Source organism: Limulus polyphemus, unplaced genomic scaffold (genome assembly GCF_000517525.1).
Source record: "Limulus polyphemus unplaced genomic scaffold, Limulus_polyphemus-2.1.2 Scaffold3262, whole genome shotgun sequence".
Lineage (NCBI taxonomy): Eukaryota > Metazoa > Arthropoda > Merostomata > Xiphosura > Limulidae > Limulus > Limulus polyphemus.
This window is the reverse complement of record NW_013668872.1, coordinates 113674-125311: the sequence shown is the minus strand read 5'-3', so window position 1 is coordinate 125311 and position 11638 is coordinate 113674. Positions and strand designations below refer to the sequence as shown.

The 11638-nt window shown below is 34.7% G+C and overlaps 1 protein-coding gene across 1 annotated transcript in view; it reads right to left on the bottom strand.

Moving 5' to 3' along the window:
• The window catches only part of LOC106469011 (monoglyceride lipase-like), a 10677-nt gene extending 6639 nt beyond the window's left edge, over window positions 1–4038 (bottom strand). Inside the window, exon 1 of the mRNA XM_013929463.2 lies at window positions 3858–4038. Coding sequence (XP_013784917.1) covers window positions 3858–3967 — 110 coding nt within the window. The 5' untranslated portion in view covers window positions 3968–4038. The remainder of the gene's footprint in view (window positions 1–3857) is intronic.
• Between the last annotated feature and the right edge of the window lie 7600 nt (window positions 4039–11638).

Below are 11638 nucleotides of genomic sequence, written 5' to 3'. Positions count from 1 at the left end.
ATATAAGTTTAACATAACAGCAAATGAACATCGTTTCGACAAGGTTTTGTCATCATCGAAACGTTGTACATTTGCTGTTATATTAAAGTTTTTCTTCATTACCCATTCAAGCCGTCTCCAGCCATTATTAGTCTCAAAGTAGGTTCCTCGTCATCGAACCTCTTAATGTTACTTTATTAATAGTCGAAGTCCAAAATTAGAGGTTTTCGTCTGATAAGAAGGAATACGTGAATCCTGGCAGAGGACGTAATATACCAGACACTCATAATGAACCAGAAAAGTAAACCGTGTTTCCAGCAAAAGAATTTCTTCTAGCTGAAGCGTCCATTTAGAGTAATTTAAATTTGTATGGATTTCATCAGCTCGAACCCAGATCACCTTAAACGCCAATCTTGAGTTTTATTTGTGCGGTATTTGGTGTATTACATCTGAACAGCACCTTATACAAAATATGGGTTAAAGGGCTAGTAGGTCAGAGGCCCAAGGTTCAGGGACAGACATCCCTAATTCAGAACTTATGACCAGAGGGAAGGCAACTGTTCAGCAGCACCTGCCGTCTACTAACTGAGTTCAAAGATTCAACCACTAGCTATTACTAATACATTTATCAACTCTGTCTATCACATGTTGCATTCAGCCAGGGAGTCTAATGGAGAGGTTTTAAGTAGGGCATATAAACGTATCATTTGATGCTAGGCATTTGATGATACAAACGTATCATTTGATGCTAGGCATTTGATGATACAAACGTATCATTTGATGCTAGGCATTTGATGATATAAACGTATCATTTGATGCTAGGCATTTGATGATACAATCGTATCATTTGATGCTAGGCATTTGATGATACAAACGTATCATTTGATGCTAGGCATTTGATGATACAAACGTATGCTAGGTATTCTTTTATAAATGATGATAATAAAGATGTTCATGATGTTAGAAAAACGCGTAGGTTCAAGAAGTCTTGATAGAAATGAACAAAACATGATGTTAGAAAAACGAGTAGGTTCAAGAAGACTTGATAGAAATGAACAAAACATGATGTTAGAAAAACGCGTAATTTGAAGAAGTCTTGATAGAAATGAACAAAACATGAAGTTAGAAAAACGCGTAGGTTCAAGAAGTCTTGATAGAAATGAACAAAAAACCCTATAACCCGAGCGCTTTCCAAAGGTGGACCTTTCTTCTTCAAGGGCAAACTGTTTGAAGTTAAACAAAAAGCTACAGAATGGGCTAACTGTTCTCTGCCCACCACGGGTATCGAAACCCGGTTTCTAGCGTTGTAAGTCTGCAGACATACCGCTGTGCCACTGGGGGGCCCTGGTATATAACTTGGTTCTTTATATATATATATTTCAAATCTTGGACGTTTTCCTACATGTAAAATAATTTGACCAGGTGTCACTACTTTTTTTTTTTCAACAAAGCAAAACTCGAAGCTAATGAAAATTTATTAGTTTTTTACACACACAAATTCCATATACACACACACACACATTTGTTTTGTTTTCTTATCAATGTATATTCCATTTGGCCTGATGAGTTTTGGTATTGAGTTTAGTCGTTAACCTATTATTACATTCTTCTTTACTTTCATCCATAACATATTATAATTATATAAACAAATCCACGCTACAGAAGGATCTGGGCCTACACTATCAGATAACATGAATGCTAAGTCTGTGCCCGCCAGACCATCCTTTAACTTCAACTTTCCCATTAACTCCTAAACTCTAAAGTCATTCTCTATTTTAATTCAGATCGCATTTATGCTCCTAGCGGCTGTAAGATTTGTTTGTTTTTAATTATGCACAAAGCTACACAAGGGCTATCTGTGCTCTGCCCACCACGGGTATCGAAACCCGGTTTCTAGCGTTGTAAGTCCGCAGACATACCGCTGTGCCACTGTAAGAAGTATAAGCCATTGAAAATTATAAGTTTTTTTTACATTACTGTCAGTGCTCCAGACGTCAAACTAGCGACGTTCTTTTGATTGAAACAATATCTATGTACGTGTTCACTTACTTGTTTACAGCTTACTTTCACAAGAACAATAACATTGTACCATTTGTTGACGGTTCGTTTTTCTTAATCTGAAATATAAGTGGAATCCCAGATTTTAATGTGATCTAACATCTAAGAATGACCAGCCGTGATCAGAAAAATAAAAATAACGGTATTTTAACAGCAGCCTAGATTTGAATAAAAGTCCGGACGGCATTGTATCTCCATCTTTATAACTTGGCTGATTTAATTATTTTGTTAGTTTGTTGTTAAAACTAAGCTACACGATGGGTTTTTCAGTGTTTTGCCCACCGCTGGAGTTACTACTGTGACTCTAGATCAAAGAAATGGTTTCATACGAGTTCAGTCACGTGACTCAACTAGCACCTTCGGCACTATTTACAGTGATGTAGGACTAAAACACAAAGTTCGTGTTTCAAGGTTTTTACACCTACATTAAACAACTTACTGACATTTTTTGTTTGTTTTTGTTATCAATCTTAACATTTTCAGTGGTAAACTTCTGCAGCGACACTATATTGTTCCAGTTCGAATATTTAGGCCTAGTCAATATATTTGTATTGATGATAACTAAAAAACAGCACGTGCACCATAAACATATGTAAATGTTTCTGCTTTTCGAATAACAACAAGTGAAAGTCACTTGCAGTTTGGCGAAGAGAGTAACATGGCTGTTTACCGATTGTTTAAAATATAGGCTTAGATTAATATACTTCGCCCTTAGCATAGTCTCGTTTTCTGCTTTACCGAATTCTTTGTCGATACTATGGATTAGGACCAACTTATGTGGCCGAAAAATGCTTGAACTGTCCTTGAACTTAGGATTAGAGTGTTTCTTTAAACAAAGGAGATGCTTTTTTATTCTTCAAACTAAGCCTATATTAAACAATCAGCAAAAAAAAGCTACTGAACTTTTACTCCTAATTTATTTAAACTTTCACACTCAACTGTGTAGTTTAGGTTTCTAACTATACAGCTAACTTTCACACTCAACTGTGTAGTTTAAGTTTCTAACTATGCAGCTAACTTTCACACTCAACTGTATTGTTTAAGATTCTAACTATACAGCTAACTTTCACACACAACTGTGTAGTTTAAGTTTCTAACTATGCAGCTAATTTTCACACTCAACTGTGTAGTTTAAGCTTCTAACTATACTGCTAACTTTCACACACAACTGTGTAGTTTAAGTTTGTAACTATACTGCTAACTTTCACACTCAACTGTGTTGTTTAGGTTTCTAACTATACAGCTAACTTTCACACTCAACTGTGTAGTTTAAGTTTCTAACTATACTGCTAACTTTCACACTCAACTGTGTAGTTTAAGTTTCTAACTATACAGCTAACTTTCACACACAACTGTGTAGTTTAAGTTTCTAACTATACAGCTAACTTTCACACTCAACTGTGTTGTTTAAGATTCTAAGTATACAGCTAACTTTCACACACAACTGTGTAGTTTAAGTTTCTAACTATACAGCTAACTTTCACACACAACTGTGTAGTTTAAGTTTCTAACTATACAGCTAACTTTCACACTCAACTGTGTAGTTTAAGTTTCTAACTATACTGCTAACTTTCACACTCAACTGTGTAGTTTAAGTTTGTAACTATACTGCTAACTTTCACACTCAACTGTGTAGTTTAAGTTTCTAACTATACAGCTAACTTTGACACTCAACTGTGTAGTTTAAGTTTCTAACTATACAGCTAACTTTCACACTCAACTGTGTAGTTTAAGTTCTAACTATACAGCTAACTTTCACACCCAACTGTGTAGTTTAAGTTTTAACTATACAGCTAACATTAAAGCCTGTTAAACTATACCTAGGTTTTCCCTCTGTCGGCCAGTACTTGCAAAACAGTTGTTGACCCGTGCAACTCTGAATGTAATAAGAATCGGCGACTTCGTTTGACAACTCTTCGTTACTTGACATTTCTACCTGCAGAAGATTGAGACGACGTTGTCGTTTGATAAACAGTATCTAACACACTGTTGGTTTTGTATTACAGCGCGTTTATCCCTAAGGTTTACTTCCAGCACGTGACCATGACATAACGCCATGCATAGCAAAGTAGTTTGTTTTTGATAAGGCTGGAGGAAAACAATGTAAATACTTTTCTTTTTTTATATCCAAACTGCCTAGAATTAAACTTAAAAACGAAATTTCTGGGGTAAACAACGAAAACAAGAACAATTTTTTTTTTCAAAATTTCTATCGTCACATCTACGTCGAAACAGATTTTTTGAGTGATATTTAAACTTGGGTTGCGACGCACGTACATATCGTCTGTTCACAGCTCGGAATGTGTACATGGTGACCTAATTTTACGTATTCTTTCATTTTTCATTCGTGTTTCATTATCTAAGATGGCTTTAACTTGTAGTTTCAGGTGTTGAGCTGGCTTTAACTTGTAGTTTCAGGTGTTGAGCTGGCTTTAATTTGTGGTTTCAGGTGTTGAGCTGGCTTTAACTTGTGGTTTCAGGTGTTGAGCTGGCTTTAATTTGTGGTTTCAGGTGTTGAGCTGGCTTTAACTTGTAGTTTCAGGTGTTGAGCTGGCTTTAATTTGTGGTTTCAGGTGTTGAGCTGGCTTTGATTTGTGGTTTCAGGTGTTGAGCTGGCTTTAACTTGTAGTTTCAGTTGTTGAGCTGGCTTTAATTTGTGGTTTCAGGTGTTGAGCTGGCTTTAACTTGTAGTTTCAGGTGTTGAGCTGGCTTTGATTCCTAGTTCTTAATTTAATCAATAATTTTAACAGTGTTAAAAGTTTAACAAAATCAAATTAAGCCAAGAAATGATTTTGTGTTTTTGTTAGTCACAATAAGCCCTTCGGGGGATCAACAATGGGTTTAACTATATAACAATATAGACATATCTATGGCAGTAAGGAGAGAAAATGAACAATATAGACATATCTATGGCAGTAAGGAAAGAAAATGAACAATATAGACACATCTATGGCAGTAAGGAGAGAAAATAAACAGCATAGACATGTCTATGGCAGTAAGGAAAGAAAATGAACAATATAGACATATCTATGGCAGTAAAGAAAGAAAATGAACAATATAGACATGTCTATGGCAGTAAGGAGAGAAAATGAACAATATAGGCATGTCTATGGCAGTAAAGAAAGAAAATGAACAATATAGACATATCTATGGCAGTAAGGAGAGAAAATGAACAATATAGACATGTCTATGGCAGTAAGGAGAGAAAAGGGTTTTCTTTCCTTACTGCCATAGACATGTCTATATTGTTCATTTTCTTTCCTTACTGCCATAGATATGTCTATATTGTTTTAACAATATAGACATGTCTATGGCAGTAAATGTCTTGTTCACTACTGAAGAGAGAGAAGTATCCGAGAGATATCTGTGATCGGAGATTAAACCCTTCACAGATAGTCTCCTCCTATAAATACCTCAACTACCCCACAGTATACCCCCAACTACCCCACAGTATATAGTGTCAATTTAATTCCCCACAGGATGATAAAGAGAAACAGAAACTGCTTTGTAAGATTATCAAGATTTACTTGACTGATTTTTTTCTCTCTTGGAGACAGGTAACAAAGAGAGAGATGAAATAGGAAAAGATAATTATTAGAATAAAGTTACAAATATGATAACCCTCTCATGTTTTTCAACATATAATGAAACATCTCCAGCAAAAATGTACTTGTCCTTTTTTAGTTTTTTAAACGTTTTATGTAATTGTGTCATGTGGTGTTTATACAGGAGCTTCTTTTTTAGTTTTTAAAACGTTTTGTGTAATTGTGTCATGTGGTGTTTATACAGGAGCTTCTTTTTTAGTTTTTAAAATGTTTTATGTAATTGTGTCATGTGGTGTTTATACAGGAGCTTCTTTTTTAGTTTTTTAAAAGATTTGTGTCATGTGGTGTTTATCTATTTAAGAACTATTTGTGTTCGTACCTATATGTGTGACAGTTAATGCCAGAAGAACCCGGATGAAACATTTGTTTTTAGTTATTAGTTATGTTTTAAGTTACTCCAGCGTTTTATATGGACATTTATTGTTGGGAAAATACAGAAAAACATTTTATTCTGTGAGTAAAAGAAATGAGAAACATGAAAAGTTGGCTGTGAGCAAATTAATGAGGCATGAAAATCTTAACAGTCATAAGCTGGTGACCATAGGTCATAGGTCAAAACAAAATACACCATTTCGATTTTCGATACCTCACTACTATAAAGGCTTGGTTTGGTCTGAAATTTCATGAGGTGGTAGTGTCCAGGGTTACTGATGAGGAGTGGAATTCTTCAAAACTGGTCCGGTCCACAGACACACTCCCAATGAAAGAATAGACCATTCCAAGCTTTTACTTGTTGTTATACAAATGTTTAAACAACTCTATTCAATTATGTACTACAGCTGCCTACTGTCGGGTAACAATACGAAGAATTAAATTGTGGCGGAATGCTACAAGTTCTTCAAATATCTATAGAATGATAGGTTTCTTTTTTTGTGAGTGTAAAACACTTAAATACACCATTTCAAAAATACTAAAGAGTTTATAATGAACAGGACCAAATTCAAGTTTGACCTTGGCCCAGCGATGATAATAGCCACTACTTGATGCGATCTTTGCCTAAAAAACAGTTCTTTGAGTAAGGATTATGACCACAATCTCTATTTTTTTTACATCATATGGATGATCTAGATCACATAACACTGGGATAAAAACTGGAGTAAAATTATTGTTGACCGGACTGTAGTCCAATCCATCCTGGAAGTCTACAGCAAGAAGATAACTGATCCAGAACAATTGAAAAAAATCCCAGCTCTTTCCCAAGTAGCATCATATTTAAAAAATTAAAGGATTTTTGTGGGTTGAAATGTATAGAACTAAATCCTAACTCTATAACATTGGAAAATAAATTCATTAACATTGTAAATAATGTAAGCATAAATAACTGTTTTATATTAAGTTAGTATCTGAAGCCTCTGTCTCAATTACTCATTACAACATGGATATCTTCCAGTTGGTGAACTGTGTAAGAACGCCACTGACTGCATATCCGAGTATTTTAAAATATATTTACTACTTGTAACATGGTAATTGTCTTTTGAAAGCAACCATTACAGCATATAAAATATTACGTTTTAACTCAGTAGAACAAAGCTTGTAAGAATAACATTTTTTTTTAACTCAGTAGAACAAAGCATGTAAGAACACTGTGTTTCAGCTCAGTAGTACAGAGCATGTAACACTACTGTGTTCTAACAGACTGTAGAACAGAGCATGTAACACTACTGTGTTCTAACAGTCAGTAGAACAGAGCATGTAACACTACTGTGTTCTAACAGTCAGTAGAACAAAGCATGTAACACTACTGTGTTCTAACAGTCTGTAGAACAGAGCATGTAACACTACCGTGTTCTAACAGACTGTAGAACAGAGCATGTAACACTACTGTGTTCTAACAGTCAGTAGAACAGAGCATGTAACACTACTGTGTTCTAACAGACTGTAGAACAGAGCATGTAACACTACTGTGTTCTAACAGACTGTAGAACAGAGCATGTAACACTACTGTGTTCTAACAGTCTAGTAGAACAGAGCATGTAACACTACCGTGTTCTAACAGTCAGTAGAACAGAGCATGTAACACTACTGTGTTCTAACAGTCAGTAGAACAGAGCATGTAACACTACTGTGTTCTAACTGTCTGTAGAACAGAGCATGTAACACTACCGTGTTCTAACAGTCTGTAGAACAGACATGCATACTCTAATTTAGCAGCATTTATTTTGTTTGCTTCACGAGGATGATGTATGCATTATTCTAAGTTCTGCTGAACTGAATATACTACAAGAACGGAAATATAGTGAAACTATAGAAGCACACAAGCAGTTTGTCAGAAGTATCCATGCTAAGCTCGACATTGAATCTCACTTGGTTTGGTGTATTCTAGTTAGCGTTACAACACAATTATTCTGCAGATGTCAACAAACAACTGAAAGAAAAATTAAGACTTTTATATGATAATTTTATTTTAATAAAACCTCATTTTTAAAAACTTCAAGTGTGTGTAGAATCATAGTGGTTATTGTAGATATCTAACGAATAAGTAACAAGTGAACTATCGTGTTAAATAAAATAGTTTTTGTTAAATTTTGGGAACATTTTTTTCCAGAGCTAGCTGTCTCTAATTTTGAAGTGATACACTAGATGAGAGGCAGCTAGTCAAAACCGCCTACCGCCAACATTTGGAATACTCTTGTTAGTTTGATTTGATTTGAATTTCTCGCAAAGTTACACGAAGGCTATCTGTGATAGCCATCCATAATTTAGCAGTGAAAGGCTAGAGGGTCATCACTGCCCAACGCCAACTCTTGAGCTACTCTTTTACCAACGAATAGTGCGATTGGCCGTCACATTATAACGCCCCCACGGCTGAAAGGGCGAGCATGTTTGTTGGGACGAGGATTCGAACCCGCAACCCTCAGATTGCGAGTCAAGCGCCCTAACCACCTGTCCATCCCGGGCTTTACTCTTGTCACACTGAACAGTAGAATTTGACCGTTACACTTATAAGTACAACGCCTAAGTGTTAAGTACGATGTTATTATAATAACGGGAGGACAAAAAGACCTAGTATGGCGTACTGGATAGAGTGCTCGCCAAACATGCTCGTCTTATCAGCAGTGGGACCGTTATAACGTGATGATCAATCCCACAATTCACTGGTAAAAGAGTAGCCGGCCCGGTATGGCCAGGTGGTTAAGGCACTCGACTCGCAAGCTGAGGGTCGCGGGTTCGAATCCCTGTCACACCAAACATGCTCGCCCTTTCAGCCGTGGGGGCGTTATAATGTGACGGTCAATCCCACTATTTGTTGGTAAAAGAGTAGCCAGAGCGTTGACAATCTGCCTTCCCTATAGCCTTCCACTACCTGGAAGGGCGATGGGCGCCACCTGGTAAATTCTGCCCGAGAATCACCGATGATGCGTAAGCAGCCTCGGGACAAAACAAAGACAAAAACGGTGCACAAACCATAGAACTCCAGATCCACAGCGAGGCACGCTGACAAGATAATAAAAGCTACGATATTAACGTGTTATCAAATAGTATTACAATTAAAACACCAAACAAATGAGACATCTTGAATGATTATACTAAGTAAGTATTAATTAATTCACCTTTTATTATAAAATTTACAGTCAAAAAGAAAATTTACAAGATTTCATGATCACTATTCTATCAAATACACTTAAATATCTGAAGACGAAAAAACAAAAATTAAATCCTAACTCGAATCTTGATTTAATGCCCGATCATTGATTAATGTAAAAGATAATAATAATTTACTTTTTATTAAAAATATTTAAAATTAATCTTATAAAAAAAAAGATTAAATAACATTTTCAGAAGTGCCGCCATCTAGCGTGTTAGTTTGGAACCACGGAAAAATGTGTAACATATATTATTTTTTAAAATGTTCATGTATTTCAAAAGACGAGTTTCGTCCAGTCCTCATACTCCTGTCGATTATTATCGAAGTCAATTAAGAAAAATGAATGCTAGCATACATGCGTTGGAAGACAACTAGGCCTAGGTCTATATAAAATGCAATACATGACTAATAACATGCGGAAATTCATCAAATCCGACAGCTTTCGGTCTTTCTAATTTATTTATCTTGTACTAAAGATTAAGTTTATTGTACTATTACACACATAATCCTATTTAAAAAAACTAAACACTTTATACTGCCAAAAATAAAAAATACAAACACTGATGTTACGAAAAAGTTAGATTCTTGCTTGTAATGATCTTTACATCTTAAAATTAACACTTTTCTCTACAACATTTGAATATAAACAATTCTTCCGAGAAAGGTCCGAGAATTTATTAACAAGTTTAATAACTGATAATACATCAGGTTCTTGAATTAACACAGCTCTAAATAAACCTAGCTGGCACCGAAATTACATTATGAATTTTAGTCATTAAGGCACCGAAATTACATTATGAATTTTAGTCATTAAGGCACCGAAATTACATTATGAATTTTAGTCATTAAGGCACTGAAATTACATTATGAATTTTAGTCATTAAGGCACTGAAATTACATTATGAATTTTAGTCATTAAGGCACTGAAATTACATTATGAATTTTAGCCATTAAGGCACTGGAATTACATCATGAATTTTAGTCATTAAGGCACCGAAATTACTTTATGAATTTTAGTCATTAAGGCACTGAAATTACATTATAAATTTTAGTCATTAAGGCACTGAAGACTATTTTATGGCCAATCCCAGGCAAACACTGCCATATATTCTATATATTTTGTTTTAATTGTAAATAAATGTCTTATTTCTCTGTAAAATTTATTAGAAATTACAGAATTAAATACACAACTGGGTGAAATTCCCGATATATAACAAGACCACGTTTTCCCCCACTTTTTGTTTTTCAGGTAAACAGCATGAAATAATAACAAACTGCCAGAATCGTGGCTCTAAAAATACGGTACTTAACCCCTTTAAGGTCGTCTATAAGATTGTCGGATATGTACCTAGTCTAACAATTACATAAAACCTTTCATCACGAGTGGCACGTGCCTTTTCTTATTATACAACATCTAAAACATGCCGTGATGTTTTACGAACATTTACTGGATAAACTTCCTTTAACCTACTATCAGAAATAAAACTTTTAATGGATTCATCACCTCCGAAAATCACCAGAAAGTGGAGTTTAAAAAAGATGGCGTTACTTCGATACATGTATTGTATGGATGGAGAGAAAAATGAAATGCTAGCTTTTGTATTATTGCTCTTTAAGAATAAAAAATACTTTCGACTGAGATATGATTGGTGTCTTAAAAGCACAATAATATATCAAACAACATTGTTATGCATTGTTAAACAGATAGAAAAACACTAATATATCAAACAACATTGTTATGTATTGTTAAACAGTTGAAAAACACTAATATATCAAACAACATCGTTATGTATTGTTAAACAGAGAGAAAATGTGAGCTTCCAGTGTTATAAATAACTAACAGTTGAAAAACATTAATATATCAAACAACATTGTTATGTATTGTTAAACAGAGAGAAAATACGAGCTTCCAGTGTTATGAATAACTAACAGTTGAAAAACACTAATATATCAAACAACATTGTTATGCATTGTTAAACAGTCAGAGAGAAAATGTGAGCTTCCAGTGTTATAAATAACTAACAGTTGAAAAACACTAATATATCAAATAGCATTGTTATGCATTGTTAAACAGTCAGAGAGAAAATGTGAGCTTCCAGTGTTATAAATAACTAACAGTTGAAAAACACTAATATATCAAATAGCATCGTTATGCATTGTTAAACAGTCAGAGAGAAAATGTGAGCTTCCAGTGTTATAAATAACTAACAGTTGAAAAACACTAATATATCAAATAGCATCGTTATGCATTGTTAAACAGTCAGAGAGAAAATACGAGTTTCCAGTGTTATGAATAACATGCGAGTTTCCAGTGTTATAAATAACATGCGAGTTTCCAGTGTTATAAATAACATGCGAGTTTCCAGTGTTATAAATAACATGCGAGTTTCCAGTGTTATAAATAACATGA